Source organism: Salmo salar, chromosome 25 (genome assembly GCF_965601325.2).
Source record: "Salmo salar chromosome 25, fSalSal1, whole genome shotgun sequence".
Lineage (NCBI taxonomy): Eukaryota > Metazoa > Chordata > Actinopteri > Salmoniformes > Salmonidae > Salmo > Salmo salar.
Genome location: NC_138315.1, coordinates 35,801,422 through 35,822,564, shown reverse-complemented (window position 1 = coordinate 35,822,564; position 21,143 = coordinate 35,801,422). Strand labels below are relative to the sequence as shown.

The 21,143-nt window shown below is 42.0% G+C and overlaps 1 protein-coding gene across 1 annotated transcript in view; it reads left to right on the top strand.

Annotated features, from left to right (window-relative positions):
• Positions 1-20,435, top strand: part of LOC106586656 (NALCN channel auxiliary factor 1) — a 254,367-nt gene extending 233,932 nt beyond the window's left edge. The window contains exons 2-3 of the mRNA XM_014174170.3: positions 14,399-14,570; positions 17,927-20,435. Of these exons, the coding sequence (XP_014029645.2) occupies positions 14,399-14,570; positions 17,927-18,249 (495 nt within the window). The 3' untranslated portion in view covers positions 18,250-20,435. The remainder of the gene's footprint in view (positions 1-14,398; positions 14,571-17,926) is intronic.
• The last annotated feature ends 708 nt before the right edge of the window (positions 20,436-21,143 follow it).

Below are 21,143 nucleotides of genomic sequence, written 5' to 3'. Positions count from 1 at the left end.
TTATTCCAAAGTACTGTACTGTAGATAATTGAGGGTTTATTCCAAAGTACTGTACTGTAGATAATTGAGGGTTTATTCGAACGTACTGTGATTAAGATTATTTATTCTAACGTACTCTATTGTAGATAATTGAGTGTTCTTTCTAACAAACTGTGCTATAGATAATAGTGTTTATTCCAACGTACTTTGCTATAGATAATTGACTGTTTATTCTAACGTAATGTACTGTAGATAATTGAGGGTTTATTCCAACGTACTGTACTGTAGATAATTGAGGGTTTATTTTAACGTACAGTACTGTAGATAATTGAGGGTTTATGTTATCGTACTGTAATATAGCTAATTGAGTGTTTATTGCAACATACTGTACTGTAGTTAATTAAATGTTTATAACAACGTAATGCAATGTAGATCATTTAAACGAAAGGACCAGCAGATGAGGAAAAGCGGATGTGACTGTGTTTTACAGTAAATTACTATTTTACAGTAAATGTCTGAGCTGTACAGTAAATGACTGTGTTTTACAGTAAATTACTGAGTTTTTACAATCTGTGTTTTACAGTAAGTGGTGGTGGTGGTAAGGTGCGTCATGACAGGGTGCGTGAAGAGTGCAAGATGGCAGTAATCCGATGTGTTCTCGTGACCTCCCTCCAGCCCAGCCTCAGTCAGTAGTTTACCCCATGTACAGGGGAGCAGGGTGAGCAGGAGTCCAGATAAAACATGAAAGACAAAGCTCTGACAAGGCAGGGCCAACCGAGGCCTGGTAAAACCAATACTATGGGGTGCCGAAAGGCCCTCCGTCAATTACAACCTTATTAGGCTAATCGTAATGGAATAATGCAATCCAGGAGAACAGCTTAGCTAGCTATCGCTGCAGCTCGCCAAGGAGACCAAGACAAGACACTAACGGATATGGATGAGATAGGATGGGGAGAAGAGAGAGAGATAAAGAGAGAGAGCACGAAATAAAGAATAAAAGAAAATGAAAGTTTGAGAAAGATGAAACCGCGAGTATGACCAAAAAATAAGAAGTCAAGATAGTGAGGACAGAAATAACTAATGTTGACCTTGAGCATGCTAGGGTGGTTGATTGAAGTATATGTTGATGTTTCTGCCAAGATATCTATAGTACAGGTACCAGGCAAAAAAAGTGTATCGTTCCTCCTCTACAGGATCGGTGAGTCCCCCGCGGGACGGTTGAGCTTACGTAGGCTAATGCGATTAGCATGAGGTTGGACATTTCCCAGGACATAGACATATCTGATATTGCCAGAAAGCTTAAATTCTTGTTAATCTAACTGCCTGTCCAATTTACAGTAGCTATTACATTGAAAGAATACCATGCTATTGTTTGAGGAGAGTGCACAGTTATGAACTTGAAAAGTTATTAATAAACAAATTAGGCACATCTGGGCAGTCTTGATAATTCATTTTGAACAGAAATACAATGGTTCATTGGATCAGTCTAAAACATTGCACATACACTGCTTCCATCTAGTGGCCAAAATCTAAATTGCACCTGGGCTGGAATAATACATTATGGCCTTTCTCTTGCATTTCAAATATGATGGTATAAAAAAATACAAAAGAACAGTTGGTTTTTTCTTAGCATTATCTTTAACCAGATCTAATGTGTTATATTATCCTACATTCATGTCCACAAACTTCAAAGTGTTTCCTTTCAAATGGTATCAAGAATATGCATATCCTTGCTTCAGGTCCTGAGTTAGATTTGGGTATGTCATTTTAGGCGAAAACTGAAAAAAAGGGGTGGATCCTACAATGGTTCTACAGTTCTCTACATTTCTCTAATCATCCGTCCTTTCACCTCTCTCTCTAGCTCTAGCTCTCGCTCTCGCTGTCTCTGTCTCTGTCTATCTATTTATATATATATATATATATATATATATATATATACATGCAATCTCTCTCTCTCTCTTTGACTCTGGACACCTGAGGCAGTTTGAGAGCATTTGAGAGTGGCGTAGACTGATGGGCTCTTGTCTGGAGTTCCCTCAGAAAACAGCCATGTGGCTCTCTAACTAACTAGGGCACAGAGATAGAAAGGATGGGAACAAAGAGAGAGAGAGGGGGAAAGCAGAGAGAGGGGGAGAGATAGAGAGGGCAGGAGGGAGAGAGAGAGTGCAGGAGGGAGAGAGAGAGTGCAGGAGGGAGAGAGAGACAGATGGAGTGAGAGAGGGGGAGGGAGAGAAGGAGAGGGCAGGAGGGATAGAGAGGGCAGGAGAGAGAGAGGGACAGGGGGAGAGAGAGGGCAGGAGGGAGACAGGGACAGTGGGAGAGAGAGGGGGAAAGAGAAAGACAGTGAGAGAGGGGAGGGAGAGAGGCAGAGAAAGAGCGGGTGGGGAGATAGAGAGAGCGAGAGGAGTGAGAGGACCCTATATTGCACCGCGGCCCATGCAGGGCTTGCCCTGCAGAAGTACTACAATTACCGCCACTAGAATCTGCACTGCTCACAGCTGCAGCAACACTGGAAATCTGAATCCACATTGCTAGCTAACAGCGCTAATACTGGCCTATGGATATGCTTTAGGTTTTATCCAATGTCTGCCTTTTCTTCTGCACTTTAAATGATGTGTTTGGCCTAAATCCTGAGTATTAGAGACTTGGTTTTTGGAGACATAGATAATCTCCCTGGGTGAGATGTTATTGATTATCTAGCCTGACTCTTTATCCACGTTTAAGCCCCAAGAGAAGGCACACGATCGGCTTTGACTTTGGAATAAGACATACTACTGAGTGGGAGAAATCAAGAATAAACACACACACACACACACACACACACACACACACACACACACACACACACACACACACACACACACACACACACACAGTCTGTGTAATACACATTGCTGAGTGAGAGAAATCTTAAGCTTTTGCCAAGCTTGTCTCCATCACTCTGTCGCCACCCAGTGGTCAGACACAGATACAATAAGTGGTCCATGTGTGATGTCACACACACACACACACACCACACACACACACACACACACACACACACACACACACACACACACACACACACACACACACACACACACACACACACACACACACACACACACACACACACACAATGCCTGGGGAATTATCAGTGATAATGTGGAGATGAGAATGTGACATTAACATTATGACATGATGATATTTACTGATGTGACATTCATACGCTGACAGCAGCCCAGCACAGAGAGAAGGGCAATGTGTGTATCTGGTCGAATCACTCTTATCTCCCATCCATCTGGAATTCAATGATTAGTTAGTTACAGCGCTGTCCATGGTGCCGATCGCATCAGGTTTGTGTGTGTGTGTGTGTGTGTGTGTGACTGAGCAAATAGATTCCCCCTCTTCAATGTGCTTGTGCCTGGCCTACTATTTTCTAAAGATTTCCATTTGTCTTATTTTCACATCCCATCAAATGCCGCCTGAGGATTTACACTTTGATACCTATTAAAAGCACATTGTGAGTCACATCATTTAAACAAGAGACACACACAAACACTCACTGGTGGAAAAAGTACTCATCTATCATACTTGAGTAAAGGTAAAGATACCTTAATAGAAAATGTATTAAATAAAAGTGAAAGTCACTCAGTAAAATACTACTTGACTAGAAGTCTAAAAGTATTTGGTTTTAAATATACTTAAGTATCAAAAGTAAATATAATTGCTCAAATATACTTAAGTAACAAAAGTAAAAGTATAAATCATTTCACATTCCTTATATTAAGCAAATCAGAAAAACAATGTTTTCTAGCCAAAACTCAGAAATAATTTACAAAGGAATCATTTGTGTTTAGTGTGTCCGCCAGATCAGAGACAGTAGGGATGACCAGGGATGTTCTTTTGATAAGTGTGTTAATTAGACAATTTTCCTGGGTTGCTAAGCATTTGTATTTGTATTTTGTATTTATTAAGGATCCCCATTAGCTGTTGCCAAGGCAGCAGCTACTCTTCCTGGGGTCCAGCAACATTAAGGCAGTTATATACAATTTAAAATATTATATTACATAACATTTCATAACACTTTACCAAATACATTTAGTGTGTTCCCTTAGGCCACTACTCCACTATCACATATTTACAATACAATATCCATGTGTAGAGTGCGTGTCTTATCATGTGTACAGTATGTGTGTCTGTGCCGGTGTTTGTGTTTTTTCACAGTCCCGCTGTTCCATAAGGTGTATTTGTATCTTTTTTTTAAATAACATTTTACTGCTTCAATTAGTTACTTGCTGTGGAAAAGAGTTCCATGTAGTCATGGCTCTATGTAGTACAGTGTACCTCCCATAGTCTGTTCTGGATTTGGGGACTGTGAAGAGACCTCTGGTGGCATGTCTTGTGGGGTATGCATGGGTGTCCGAGCTGTGTGCCAGTAGTTCAAACAGACAGCTCGGTGCATTAAACATGTCAATACCTCTCACAAATACAAGTAGTGATGAAATCAATCTCTCCTCCACTTGGAGCCAGGAGAGACTGACATACATATTATTAATGTTAGCTCATTCAAAATGTAAATCGTACTGTTGGGTGTCAGGAAAAATGGATGGAGTAAAAAGTACAATATTTTATTCAGGAATATAGTGGAGTATAAGTAAACAGTGTAAAAATATGAATAGTAAAGTAAAGTACACATACCCCCCCAAAAAAACACAGCATAAATACTTAATCTGTGGAGAGGAGTGACATGATCTGATTGAGTTCAGTGTATTGACGCGTGACAGTTAGCCCACGGAAGGCGCTAACTCGCCTAGCGCTCCCTGCTTCCTCCGACGAGCTCAAAGTGATTCACCAGAACCACCCGGAGCGGCGTGGAGAGTTAAGAGACACACTCGCTGACAGGTGACAGCTCCACACTACACCATGTAGGGACTGAAGGCTTATCGTAACACTGTGACGGCAGGGGTTGAGATGAGGAACCCAGGGAATATTGCCCAGGGAGACCTTGAAAATATGTGTTAGAGAATATAAAGGCCCCTGGCTGGCATATGTCTTAGAGGCAATAGGTCAATGGAATTCATTGTGTACTGTATGTAAGGTGGATTATGTACAAAACACTCTTAGAAAAAAATAATATATGGAACCTCTAAAACTTCTATATAGAACCCTTTTATAGGGTTCTTTGATCAGAACCCTTCTTTGATCAGAACCCTAGAGGTTGTTCTTCACTGAACTGAAATGGTTCCATATAGAACCCTGCATGGTGCCATTTATGAATTATGGCTACTACTATGAAATTGTCATATTTTGAGCTAAGCATGTAATTTAATAATAAAAAAAAGAATACCAGAGCAAATATAAATTGTAAATGTGCACTGGTGGCCAGGGAGGCATCTCATACCTCCCATGCAGTTTACATCATCCCTTCAATGGATTCTTTCAGGTTATTTCTGAAATCCATCTATATAGCACAAGACACTGTGATAACCTTTTTTAGCAAGAGATAGCACTTGTATAGCCTAAGAAAGTAGCAGAAATGTGCAGAAAGTAGTTTTAAATGCATTTTATTGAAGGGAAACAATAAGTCTAACTTTTTTTTGGCAACATACTGATAAATTCTCATATACTGTACAATGATGAATTCAATTACAAAATACTAGTCTTCTCTCATTTTTTTAACCATTGCCCCCACCAACAAAGTGTATAAACAACAACAATAATTAAGAAAAAATAAGATAGATACAAAATAAAAACGTGAAGAACATAAATCAATCAACTCTAAATAGCACATGTAGGACAGTATGCAAGTGTGTGTGCATAGACTTTGCAGATGTATTTCTCACATGTGCAGCACATAGTATTTGTTTTACAGTACTTCAAGGGGCAGAATTGTCATCTCCTCCTCTTGCCTGCCCCAGCTGCAGCCTCAGGTGGATCAGAACAAGATTTATCCCCCTGAACAGTTTTCACAAGAGCTGCAGAGGCTGCTGTGCAGGGGATGCGCTCCCTTCTTTGAATGTGTGGGGTTACAAGTACCTTTCTCAGCTGCTCCAGGAACACCCTTCTCTTGTTCCGCTTATCAGGCATCCAGGTAGGGTTGATCTTGTTCCATATCACAAAGGCATTGTATGAAGACACATCAATGATGTTATGGAAGATGACCAGGGGCCAGCGGGCAGTCATCCTCCTGCAGCTGTAAATTCCAATCACCTTGTCCAGGTTTGTCCATGCCTTTTCACGCCCTGACCTGAGAGAGATGGTTTATTTCTCTATTTTGTTAGGTCAGGATGTGGGGTGGGCAATCTAGTTTTTCTATTTCTTTGTTTTGGCTGAGTGTAGTTTCCAATCAGAGGCAGCTGTCCATCGTTGTCTCTGATTGGGAACCATACTTAGGCAGCCCTTTTTCTCTCCTTGAGTTGTGGGATCTTGTTTTTGTGTAGCTGCCTTTGAGCAGCCCCAGAACGTCACGTTTCTTTCTGTTTATTGTTTTGTTCGGTTTCACTTCTAAATAAAGGAAATGGAATTACTGGCACGCTGCGCCTTGGCTTATTTATGACAGGGAGTTCGAGCACAGTCCTGTCCTCACAATCACTGATCTCAGCTGTTTTGTGCAGTGTCCTCAGGAGGACCACATTCTTGTTCCTCTTTGGGAGGTAATAAACTAGAGTGGTGGTGGGGGTGAAGGCAAACTTTGATGAGAAGGCCTCTCTCCCCCTTGTTGCGAGGAGTGCACGGGGGCGCTATGGCTTGTTCTTTTTAACCTGTTGGGTCTAGGGGGCAGCATTTGCACGTCTGGATAAAAAAAATGTACCCGATTTAATCTGGTTACTAATCCTACCCAGTAACTAGAATATGCATATACTTATTATATATGGATAGAAAACACTCTAAAGTTTCCAAAACTGTTTGAATGGTGTCTGTGAGTATAACAGAACTCATTTGGCAGGCAAAACCCTGAGACATTTTCTGACAGGAAGTGGATACCTGATGTGTTGTATTGACTTTAAACCTATCCCATTGAAAAACACAGGGGTTTAGGAATATTTTGGCACTTCCTATTGCTTCCACTAGATGTCACCAGCCTTTACAAAGTGTTTTGAGTCTTCTGGAGGGAGATCTGACCGAACAAGAGCCATGGAACGGTGATGTCCCATTAGACACCTGGCGCGCTACTTCATGTTGGGTACCCTCGTTCCAATACGTTATAAAAGAGTATGCATTCGTCCACCTTGAATATTATTCATGTTCTGGTTAAAAAAGGCCCTAATGATTTATGCTATACAACGTTTGACATGTTTGAACGAACGGAAATATATTTTTTCCCCTCGTTCATGACGAGAAGTCCGGCTGGCTTACATCATGTGCTAACGAGACGGAGATTTTTGGACATAAATGATGAGCTTTTTTGAACAAAACTACATTCGTTATGGACCTGTGATACCTGGAAGTGACATCTGATGAAGAGAATCAAAGGTAATGGATTATTTACATAGTATTTTCGATTTTAGATCTCCCCAACATGACGTCTAGTCTGTATCGCAACGCGTATTTTTCTGGGCGCAGTGCTCAGATTATTGCAAAGTGTGATTTCCCAGTAAGGTTATTTTTAAATCTGGCAAGTTGATTGCGTTCAAGAGATGTAAATCTATAATTCTTTAAATGACAATATAATATTTTAACAATGTTTTCTAATTTTAATTATTTAATTTCTGACGCTGACTTGACTGCCGGTTATTGGAGGGAAACGATTTCCTCAACATCAATGCCATAGTAAAACGCTGTTTTTGGATATAAAAATGAACTTGATAGAACTAAAAATGCATGCATTGTCTAACATAATGTCCTAGGAGTGTCATCTGATGGAGATTGTAAAAGGTTAGTGCATCATTTTAGCTGGTTTTATGGTTTTGGTGACCCTGTCTTTGACTTGACAAAACATTACACACAACTCTTGTAAATGTACTGTCCTAACATACTCTAAATTTATGCTTTCGCCGTAAAACCTTTTTGAAATCGTAAAACGTGGTTAGATTAAGGAGATGTTTATCTTTCAAATGGTGTAACATAGTTGTATTTTTGAAAAATTTGAATTTTGACATTTATTTGGATTCAAATTTGCCGCTCTTGAAATGCACCTGCTGTTGATGGAGTGCACCACGGGTGGCACGCTAGCGTCCCACCTAGCCCCAAGAGGTTAACTGTGCCATCCATGGTGATCTTCCTCTTCAGGAGCTGCTGACTGAGTTCTTTAGAGGTGAAGAAATTGTCACACGTGACATTGTGCCCCCTCAGTCCATCTGTCACATCAAGCACAACCCGCATCCCCTCGTTCTTCTCCGGGCCTCCACTCCTCGGCTTCCCTGTGTAGACTTGCATCTTCCAAGCGTATCTGGATTGTGCATCACAGGCCACCCATATCTTGATGCCATACTTTGCTGGCTTGCTGGGCATATACTGCCGGAAAGGACAGCGTCCTTTTGACAAAACAGATCACTATCAGTAATTGGTATCAGTGTCACAGAAAACAATCACATAAATCAGTGATATTACAGCTATACGTAATACAATTAACAGTGGAAATCACTTACAGATATGAAAATACAAATTTACCTCTGAATGGAACCAGTTGCTCATCCACTGTTACTTCAGGCCCAGCATTGTAGAGGTATGGCAGACACTCCACCTCCTTCTCCCAGACCTCTCTTATACCCGCCAGTTTGTCTCTCACACGTCTTGCAGGTCTTGACTCACAGTTATCCAATCGTAGCATTCTTGAGAAAGTGTGAAAGACTTTCAGTGGCATCGTGGCACAGAAAATCGCCCTTCCACTCTCTGCATCCCAGAGACTACATGTAACCTCACCTCGGGACCTATACACACCCGCTAAGATGGCAGCCCTATGTAGGCCCGTAGGTCAATCTCATCCATCCTTTTCCAGTTGTCTCCATATTTACGGAAACCCTCCAAATTTGTCATCTCCAGGAGGATTTTTTCGATGGCTGGTGTGATGAACATGTAGAATGCTTTCAAGGAGCGGGACTCTAACCTGGAAGCTTTAAGAAATCCTGCTATGCCTTCCGACGAACCACCAAATAGGCAAAGCATTAAAACAGGACTAAGATCAAATCGTACTACACCAGCTCTGATGCTCGTCAGATGTGGCAGGGCTTGCAAACCATTACAGACTACAAAGGGAAGCACAGCCAAGAGCTGCCCAGTGACACGTGCCTACCAGATGAGATAAACTACTTCTATGCTCGCTTCAAGGCAAATAACACTGAAACATGCATGAGAGCATAAGCTGTTCTGGAAGACTGTGATCATGCTCTCCGCAGCCAATGTGAGTAAGACCTTTAAACAGGTCAACATTACCAAGGCCGCAGGGCCAGACGGTTACCAGGACGTGTACTGCGAGCATGCGCTGATCAACTGGCAAGTGTCTTCACTGACATTTTCAACCTCTCCCTGTCCGAGACTGTAATACCAACATGTTTTAAGCAGACCACCATAGTGCCTGTTTCCAAGAACACGAAGGTAACCTGCCTAAACGACTACCGACCCGTCGCACTCACGCCTGTAGCCATGAAGTGCTTCGAAAGGCTGGTCATGGCTCACATCAACACCATTTTCCACACTGCCCTTTCCCACCTGGACAAAAGGAACACCTATGCGAGAATGCTATTCATTGACTACAGCTCAGCATTCAACAACGTAATGCCATCAAAGCTCATAAATGAGCTATGGACCCTGGGACTAAACACCTCCCTCTGCAACTGGATCCTGGACTTCCTGACGGGCCGCCCCCAGGTGGTAAGGGTAGGTAACAACACATCCGCCACACTTATCCTCAACACAGGGGCCCTTCAGGGGTGCGTGCTCAGTCCCCTCCTGTACTCCCTGTTCACTCATGACTCCACGGCCAGGCACGACTCCAACACCATCATTAAGTTTGCAGATGACACAACAGTGGTAGGCCTGATCAACGACGAGACAGCCTATAGGAAGGAGGTCAGAGACCTGGCCGTGTGGTGCCAGGACAACAACCCCTCCCTCAACGTGATCAAGACAAAGAAGATGATTGTGGACTACAGGAAAAAGAGGACCGAGCACACCCCCATTCTCATCGACAGGGCTGTAGTGGAGCAGGTTGAGAGCTTTAAGTTTCTTGGTGTCCACATCACCAACAAACTAACATGGTCCAAGCACACCAAGACTGTCGTGAAGAGGGAATGACAAAACCTATTCCCCCTCAGGAGACTGAAAAGATTTGGCATGGGTCCTCAGATCCTCAAAAGGTTCTACAGCTTCACCATCGAGAGCATCCTGACTGGTTGCATCACTGCCTGGTATGGTAACTGCTTGGCCTCTGACCGCAAGGCACGACAGAGGGTAGTGCGAACGGCCCAGTACATCACTGGGGCCAAGCTTCCTGCCATCCAGGACCTTTATACCAAGCGGTGTCAGAGGAAGGCCCTACAAATTTCAAAGACTCCAGCCACCCTAGTCATAGACTATTCTCTCTACTACTGTATGGCAAGCGGTACCGGAGCGCCAAGTCTAGGTCCAAGAAGCTCCTGAACAGCTAATCAAATGGCTACCAGACTATTTGTATTGCCCCCCCCCCCCCCTTTTTTTTTTACACCGCTGCTACTCTCTGTTGTTATCATCTATGCACAGTCACTTTAATAACTCTACCTACACGTACATATTACCTCAACTTACCGGTGCCCCCGCACATTGACTCTGTACCGGTATCCCTCTGTATATAGTCTCGCTATTGTTATTTTACTGTAGCTCTTTAATTACTTGTTACTTTATTTCTTATTCTTATCTGTTTTTTTAAACTGCATTGTTGGTTAGGGGCTCGTAAGTAAGCATTTCACTGTAAGACCTACACCAGTTTTATTCGCCGCATGTGACTAATACAATTTGATTTGATTTTGATGTTGAGGCGATGTCCTGGGCATGGGCAACTGCGTGTCTTCTAGGCCCTGGGGTCATCCTTATGACATTTTGTGCTGCCATTCTGCCGTGGTTGTCATATGGTGACAAGGATCACTGCACCTGTACACAGCCCATCAGTAAATAGCCCACCCAACTACCTCATTCCCCAAATTATTTATTTTTGCTCTTTTTGCGCCCCAGTATCTCTATTTGCACCTCATCATCTGCACATCTATCACTCCAGTGGTAATGCAAATTGTAATTATTTCACCACTATGGCCTATTTATTTCCTTAGCTCCTTAATTTTACTACATTTGCACACACTGTATATATATATATATATATATATATATATATATATATATATATATATATTTTTTTTTTTTTTTTTTGCTATTGTGTTATTGACTTGTTTGTTTATCCCATGTGTAACTCTGTGTTGTTGTTTTTGTCGCACTGCTTTGCTTTATCTTGGCCAGGTTGCAGTTGTAAATGAGAACTTGTTCTCAACTGGCCTACCTGGTTAAATAAAGATGAAATAAAATGAAATAAATGTTGCTGTTATTTGACAAAAAAGTCTCTCTTTCAGCTTGGGGGATTTCTTCTTCATCTAAAGGTGATGCATTGTGCTCTGAGTTATATTCTTCCCTATCTTCTTCTTCAGATACCCCCTCCTCTTCCAAATCATTGTTCTCTTGTTCCTCTTGGATATCTGAAAAAATCTTATCTACGACCTGTTGGGCACTGAAACGTGCACTCATGGCTTCAGCAAAGAGAGAACTGGGGGGACTGTAGTCTGCAGCACCTTTATAGCCTCTGACTGCATTCCCCATTAGTAAACAATGCTTTCAAGAAATGTTTATTTTGTCAGAAATGTTGTTTATTTTGTCTGAAATAGTTTTTATTTTGTCTGTGAACTTGAGTTACGTGTGTAGTTGTGGAGGGGAGATGCTGCACATGCACAATAAAGTTTTAGTTTTGTCTGAGTTCAATCAGTAGCACACAATCTCAATGTATCATTGTGTGTGTGTGTGTGTGTGTGTGTGTGTGTGTGTGTGTGTGTGTGTGTGTGTGTGTGTGTGTGTGTGTGTGTGTGTGTGCGTGTGTGTGTGTGTGTGTGTCTTTGTGGTTTTTGTGGTGTGTAAATGATTTTATAACTGCTGGGTCAAAAATTACCCTAAGACAATCTTTTTGCCCTGGTGATGTACAGCTTTCATGGAAATATGAACAAAGGCGATGTTTCACTTTTTCTAATGTTGGGGTCACTCTAGGAAAAGTAATCAAATTTCAAATTGAAAACATATAATTTGGGGGTTTTCTCTGCTGTTAAACATTGTGGTGGGTCATTTTTTACCCTTAAGACAACACAAGGGTTAACTGATTGAACTAGTTTTTTGTACTTATATTTGTGGTGTGGTTTTCATATTTGACATTTTGGGCTTCCAACCTCACCTGCACACCGTTTTTACCAGTTCTTTACGGTTTTCTTTCACTTATTTTCTTTCGTGCGAATAAATCAAACCTAAAACCTTGTTTGAATGATGGCCTACATCAACTCTGCTTGACTTCTTTACAATAAGATATACTTTGTTCATTAGTTACAGTAAACAATAGAAATGTCTCCTGCTTGACTGGTTCCGGACAAGAAGAAAAATAGAGTAAAAACACTACTTAATCTTCAGAAATAAATATGAGTTAATCTGCCAAAATGAAGACCAAATGCTATGAAGACATATAATTATTATGATGTAGAATAACAATTTACATGCAGTTGTTGTCAGCAGCAGCCACAAGAGATATACTCTGCCTCTGATTGTTCTGGGTTACTGCCAGACTTAGCTAAACATAGATAGAGTTGTAAAGAAATGTAATGCGCTATTAAAGATTAACTGCGCTATTGAGTCACCAAGACTTATTATACATAATTTATTAGAAATAATTTACACCTGCCTCCTCTCAGTCAGCAACAGTCTTTAATGGCTTCATGAAACACAGGCTAGTCCCCTCAATTGACTACACACTGAAATACTGAAACAAATGAAACAATTAGATAATTGCCAATGTCAGGCTGGGTCTGTAACTCTACTTGGCATATCCCCTAGTAAATAATAATGTTTATTTTAAAGAATTAGCTGGCTAGCTTGTAAAGTGGAATTAAAATATTTTTGGTTCAGACAGTTAAGTTAAGTTAGCTAGCTAGTTTACAAATGTGCTCACATTCTAATAACATTCAACTTAATTTATCTAGCCTATATTTCATCATATGACTTTGGCTTTATATTTTTGAATTAAATAATCAACTTTGCTTACCTTAATACATTGAAAATTATGCAACGGGTATGTCTATCCTGAATGCTTATTGGTTAAAACCGCATTCCAGACAGTGTCTATTCCACAAGTTACCACCAGCTAAATCTATGACGTTAAACTGCCTATTTTACTCTGTTCCATCTGACTGCGCAATCCCATGTCTTATCAACCCAGCCAGGCAATTTATAAACTTAATCTCCACTATAAAAAGCATCTAGACATTATCTCACATTTCTTTTAGACTAACATTTTGTTTTCAACAGTGGAGATTTGTATAAACCTTGCTGTCTGTCTCTCTGACATTTGCAAAATGTTTTCAATATTAAAATTCGATCTCCTGCTGTCCCACGAGACAGGCAGGTAGTGTTTCTCAGCCAGTCGAAATCATGAATCAGATGGCGTAATTTTTATGAATATAGAAATGTAAATTGAAAAAAAAGGTCAAACGAAATGAAGTGCAGCTAGTTTGGAGTCTTTCCAGCTGTTGTTGGCTAGCTCCTCTGAACGTCAGTGTTCTGACGAGAGAGCAGATTTTCTATGCCAGGCAAAATTGCGCGTCATTAGCTCATTGTCCAAAGAAATGTCACTAGAAAACAGCTTAAACAAATGCAAAGGGCACTACTGTTGTTTTTCTGGCTGCATTGTTTGACGTGACTGTAAGTTAGCCGTAGTTGGCTAGCTAGCAAGCAAGGAATAAGAACGTTAACAGCCAGTACGGCAATGGAACATTTAGAACGAACGACTGGGTCGCGTCCTTAGATACAGAACAAAAAGACGGAACGACTGGGTCGCGTCTCTGGCAACTGAACTGATAGAACGCTTGGGTAGCAACCCAAGATTTGTGTCGGGACGATATCTTGTGGAAGGATGAAATAGTATGAATAAATTCATCAAAATGTCAATCATTATTTGAATATGTTGGTAACCCATTGTATAAAAGTGATAATGCCCTCGACGCCGGTGTTTGGAGGATAGACATGGCCTTCCACCTACATCCTTATGGATGCACTGGATACCAGGAAGTCCGATCAATTCAAGTGAATCAATTGCAGTAGAGGTCACAGATGGTGCGTGTGTCACGGATGCAAGCGTTGTGTATGTGTGTGTGTGTGTGTATCATCAGTGGCAATACCATTTCTAACCCATCAATGTGCTCTCTCCCTCCCATCCCTCTCCTTCTAGATGGTATATAAGCCCTGGCTGTGCTCGCAGTACTTCCAGACCACCCAGATGCACTGCAGTAAGAGGATCCCGTGTGGCCAGTACTGTCTGGAGGTGCAGCAGAGGTGTCCCTTTATCCTGCCTGACAACGACGATCTCATCCATGGAGGAAGTCCCAGTTTCATATGCACAGGTACTACTTTATATATTGTACTCTATAGGTTATATGCTCAGGGACACACAGAATGATCTGAATATGGAAATTACTCCCTGTTGAACAGGACTGATATGTTACAAATAACTCATGGAACGAAAATGCACCAAACAATATTTCACCTTTATTTATACAGATAAGTCAGTTAAGAACAAATTGTTATTTACAACGACGACCTATCAGGGAGTGGACGCAGCACGTATAACATTGAAAGTGGTGTGTAGAGTGGGGCTCCCGAGTGAAGCAGCGGTCTAAGGCACTGCATCTCATTGCTAGAGCTGTCACTGCAGACACCCTGGTTCGAATCCAGGTTGTATCACAACTGGCTGTGATTGGGAGTCCAACAGGGCGGTGCACAATTGGCCCAGTGTAGGCAGGCATTTTAAATAAGAATTTGATCTTAACTGACTTGCCTAGTTAAATAAAGGTTAAATAAAAAAATTACAAGTAAATAACACACAAGTGGGCTAAACAATATCATACAATCAGCAGTCACTAAGACATTAATAGGCAGCATTTAAGAGGTAGGGGAAAACACATGCAGATATCAGTTAACATCTCAAGACAGTTTGTTTTAAAAAGTACCAATGGACACAAATAAAATCAAAGAGCTTAGTTTCAGTGTTTTTTGAATGATATTCCAGTCTCTAGCAGCGGACAATTGAAAAGCATTTTCACCAAAGATACTGAGAGTCTTGGGGATTGCCAGCTTCATGTAATTGCTGGATCACAGGTTGCTGTTGGTGGTGGGGAGTCTTAGTAGTAAGCTGAGGTAAACAGGGGTCTTGCCCAGGAGGGATTTGTATATGAATGTGAGCCAGTGGGTTTGATGTTGTACATGCAGGGATGGCCAGTTAATGGATGGATATAAGTCACATTGATGGTTTTGGAATGGGGCAACAGTAACGAAGTGAATGGCAGAGTAACTGTTGTAGTGTGGGATATGCTGTAGAGCACACATCATTGTGACAGGGACAGGGGTGTCAAACAAATCTCCATAGATACACTTTGGCTGTAGAATGGCCTTACTGAAGAGCTCAGTGACTTTCAATGTGGCACTGTCATAGGATGCCACCTTTCCAACATGTTTGTGACATTTCTGCCCTGCTAGAGCTGCCCTGGTCAACTGTAAGTGCTGTTATTGTGAAGTGGAAACATCTATAAGCAAAAACGGCTCAACGCGAAATGGCCACACAAGTGTTGAAGCGGGTAGCATGTAAAAATTGCCTGTCCTCGGTTGCAACACTCACTGTTGAGTTCCAAACTGCCTCTGGAAGCAACGTCAGCGCATTAACTGTTTGTCGGGAGCTTCATGAAATGGGTTTCCATGGCCGAGCAGCCACACACATGCCTAAGATCACCAATCGCAATGCCAAAGCTTTTCACCATTGGACTCTGGAGCAGTGGAAACACGTTCTCTGGAGTGATGAATCACATTTTATCATCTTGCAGTCCGACGGACAAATCTGGGTTTGGCGGATGCCAGGAGAACGCTACCTGCCCCAGTGCATAGTGCCAACTGTAAAGTTTGGTGGAGGAGGAATAATGGTCTGGGGCTGTTTGTCATGGTTCGGGATAGACCCCTTAGTTCCTTCGAAGAGAAATTTAACACAACACCATACAATGACATTCTAGATGACTCTGTGCTTCCAACTTTGTGGCAACAGTGTGGGGAAGGCCCTTTCCTATTTCAGCATGACAATGTCCCCGTTTACAAAGCGAGGCCCATAATGAAATGGTTTGTCGAGATCAGTGTGGAAGAACTAAATAATAACCACTGTGCACTGTCATTTGACCTACATTCATACAGTTTATTGACTGTCCAGCCCACTAATAATCACTAGACAGTCAGGGAGCATATCATTATTTTAACCGATGGATAGAGGACAATACATTATTTTTTTATTATGGGAAGCAAATAGAATAAATTGATAGTGCAGCTCTCCGGGCTTTGTTGAAGACCGAAAGCGGACCACGTTCCAAAATGAGTTTGACACCCTGGTCTAGAAGCGACTTCTCATTTAATGTATACAGTAGAGCGATGGCTTCCACCACAAAGCTATTGGATGCAGCACCAGTTGTCCATGAGCAGAGTGACAATATGTGAGTTTACTGTATGTCCCCACCTACTGGTCATATTGCAGAGCAGCAAGCCAAAGTCAACAAGACTACCAGATCGGAGTGTATGCTTGGTGCAGCCAAAATGGGGAATGAGGCTTTTTAGTTTTGAGTCAGTTAGAGGTCAGTTCTAGTAATCCACGTTGATTTATCTGTAAAAAATATGAATATTTTCCTGCCTTCTGAAGCTTAATACTTTTGTTTTATGCTGATTTGGTGCTGCTTTCCTTCATTCTGAAAACATCTGATCTGTGTGTGCGTGTTTGCATTCGCATACCTACATGCGTCTGTGTGTGTACACCCCTTTGTGTGTTTCCAAACACACACTCTGAAAGTGTGGCCTCAGATCGGAACTGTAACCGTTTTCTTGTCTTTAATCTCTTTAACATCAAACAGTCTGGAGTGGGAGACAACTTAGCACTCCTCACAAGTTCAGCCACTCACATTAGCATGCACACCACTCACTGACACACACAGACAAACAGCCAACATGGAGGGAGCAACAGTCGTTGTTGTTAGAGTACAGAAGATAATCCGTTGTTCAAAACTTTATCTATAGCCTCTACCAGACTACTACGAGACACTTCTGGATTTTAGAGGATCGAATGCTTGTAACTAATGTTGGAAACAAGATTTTGGAGTGATTACAATTTTTCTTACACACATATTAAATTTGTTGGGATTTCAAGGGGTAAGGCTAAGAGATTTTTATCTTGTCTGGTAAATATTTCAGCTTTTATTTTCATTGTTTTGTATTCGTTTTTTTCCCCTCTAAAGCACATTGTGTTGCATTCCATGTCTGAAATGTGCTGTATAAATAAAGCTTGATTTGAGATGAGCAGAACTGTGTATGGTACTGTAGCCTATGTTTGCATATGGTCTAAAAAGTGTTGAATATTAGTTGAATATTTAAGCAATAAGGAGTGAGGGGGTGTGGTATATGGCCAATATACCACGGCTAAGGGCTGTTCTTATGAGCAAAGCGGAGTGCTATGACACATCCCTTAGCCATGGTATATTGACCATATATCACAAACCCTTGAGGTGCCTTATTGCTATTATAAACTGGTTACCAACTTAATTAGAGCAGTAAAAATAAATGTTTTGTCATACCCATGGTATACGTTCTGATATACCATGGCTTTCAGCCAATCAGCATTCAGGGCTCGAACTACCAAGTTTATAATGCATAGTAAACGTGTGTTCCTCCTCTGCAGGGCTGTTGGAGGACTACCCTGGGGGTGTGGATGCAGATGCAGAGTGCTGTGATGTCCGGTGGGACTTCCAGACGGAAGCAGACAACAACCGTTCTCGGGGGACCCTCAAAAGAACTCACCCATCCTGTCACCACCGTACCTCTCTCAGTTCCTCGGCCGCGTGCAAACTGTGCAACAGCCGGCTCAAACTCTGCCTGCTAGTCCTTGTCCTCCTGCACACTGTTGCCTCCCTCACCGCATCCCACAATGCAACGGGACTGGGCTTGGGTCTTCCCGCCTCCCTCGCCCCTCTGGAGGAGAGTTCCCCCACCAACGAGGAGTGATGGGATGGCTGAGGACTTACATTGTCATGGCAACAGCGTGGCTATGAGGATTTGAAACATCTCTGCCTCGGTCGGGAATGCTAAGTGCTGTGGACGGGACATCTGCAGCCGCCGTACTTTCTGGGTAATGGAGTCTTTGCGGAGGTTTGGGACTACTTGGAGACATACAAATCAATCAAAACAAATAGACTAACAAACAAAGAGATAAAAAACATGACTGTGGTGGGAACGTGGGACAATGCCACAGCCTTTGTTGACTGCGAAGGCCTCCTCACTGCTGAGTTTTTCTCTCTGCTCTTTTTTACACTGTGTTCCTGTTCTGGCTTTTTGTTGCACTGGCTGACTACGGTATAACATTCACTCTCCCTCTATTTGAATTTCCATCCTTTATGTTTTATGTTGTTCCTTTATGGGTCTCTTGCGCAGGAAAATGTCTCATCGATATAGGATAGATAACATGTATCAAAAAGCAAAGTTGTGAGTGTGTGCATGCTTGTGTGTGTGAGTGTGTGTGGATGTGTGTGTCTACTCTGAAGTCTCCCCTTATTTGGGTTCCCATTCCTAAAGCTTCTTTAGATTTAGGAAAGGACTCTAAAACGTTAGAGTAGTAATTTGTTCTCATGTTCTCTCTCACAGTATCCCTGGTAAAGTTAACACACATCCACATTTCATCAGATTACGCTACTGGCCAATCTCTCAATATAGAAGACAACCCCTTAACCCAGCCGTAGATATATAAATATTCCACTCTGAATCCTGTCCCTACCACACTGTCCATTCCCTATGACATCTTCTAAGTCCAGCACTCCACACACAGGAGGTGTGATGTTCTATTTTCTGTTTATTGTTTTGTCTAACGAAGATGTGTAAACTCTATTCTGTACTTGCATGTGGAGGCTCTCTTAAATTATGTGAAATTCACAGCCTTGTTGATTTGCTTTGCGTAGCCTTAGCCACGCTGTGTTACAGAACACTACTGCACCCCCAAAAGACCACCAGTATGGTAGCAGTGCCCTCTGTTTTTCACTGCATTGTTCAGAAAATGTTATTAAATCTCACATTAAGTAAAGGGCTTATTGCTATATACATATATACACACACTCACACATCACAAAGACGGGTGTATGGCTTGAGGTATCTCATTTGACACTGCATGCTTAGGGGTACAACTTCAAAGGTAAGCGTTTGCTTACGAGGCGGTTCATGCTTTGCTATAGAGAACGGGCAGGTGTAGGACCCAGTATGGAGTATGTTTGAGGAGAAACGTTGGGCGGCAGAGTGAGGTTGAGAAGCTCAGCGGTAGATGTTAGCGTTACTGTTTGCATAATGGTTAACGATAGCTGGAAGAAAAGGCAATCTTTAAGGGCTGTTTTTATTCTTTCTTTGTCCCGTTGTTTTCTAGATAATGAACTGAGCTGATGGATGTGAGTCAGGTTCTGATAGGTGAGTCAGATTGGTGAGTCAGATTCAGATAGGTTAGTCAGGATCTGATAGGTGAGTCAGATAGGTGAGTCAGATAGGTTAGTCATTGGGAAGTCTGTCTGATGTTTACCTGTTGTCTCACTCATATTCATGACGCATTCACAACCTCCGGGAGAGTTGGGGAATATGACCTGTAAACTCGGAGCAACGAGGTGTGTGCATTCACGTGCTTTAAAACTAGTTGACACATTCATTCACTAATTAACAGCAAACTAGCTACATTAACCATAAACCAAAAGTAAAGCTATCACGCTCATAAACAAATTATAGTGTTAAAAACATATATACATTTTTGTGGTTGCATTTAACTGCTAAAAATGCTGTCATCGAAGTCATTTCCTTAGGTGACGTCACAGTTCAGAATGTCAGAGGTGTCGGGGTCCAAATCAATACAACAGGTAGACCTTACAGTGAAAAGCTTACTTACAAGCCCTTAAACAACAATGCAGTTTTAATAAAAATAAGTGTTAAAAAATGATTTACTAAATAAGCTAAAGTAAAAAAGTTAAAGAAAAAAAGAAAAAAGAAAATTAACAAATAATTAATGAGCAACAATAAATTAACAGTAGCGAGGCTATATACAGGGGTTACTGGTACAGTCAATGTGCGGGGGCACAAGTTAGTTGAGGTAATTTAGGTAATATGTACATGTACTGTAGGTAGAGGTGAAGTTACTATGCATAGATAATAAACAGAGAGTAGCAGCAGCGTAAAAATGGGGGGGGGGGGGGGGGGGGTCATTGCAAATAATCTGGGTAGGCATTTGGTTAGTTGTTCAGGAGTCTTATGGCTTGGGGGTAGAAACTGTTAAGACTTTTGGACCTAAACTTGGCGCTCCGGTACCACTTGCCATGCGGCAGCAGAGGGAACAGTCTATGACTAGGGTGGCTGGAGTCTTTGGCAATTTTAGGGCCTTCCTCTGACACCGCCTGTTGTCGAGGTTCTGGATGGAAGGAAGCTTGGCCCCAGTGATGTACTGGGCCGTACAGTCTACCCTCAGTAGTGCCTTGCGGTCGGAGGCCGAGCAGTTGCCATACCAGGCGGTGATGCAACCAGTCAGGATGCTCTCGATGATGCAGCTGTAGAACTTTTTGAGGATCTAAGGACCCATGCCAAATCTTTTCAGTCTCCTGAGGGGGAATAGGCGTTGTCGTGCACTCTTTATGGCTGTCTTTGTGTGTTTGTATCATGACAGTTCGTTGGTGATGTGGACACCAAGGAACTTGAAGCTCTCAATCTGCTCAACTACAGCCCTGTCGATGAGAACTGGGGTGTTTCAGGCCATCCTTTTCCTGTAGTCCACGATCATTGTCTTGATTACGTTGAGGGAGAGGTAATCCTGACACCACACTGCCAGGTCTCTGACCTCCTCCCTATAGATTGCCTCATCGTTGTTGGTAATCAGGCCTACC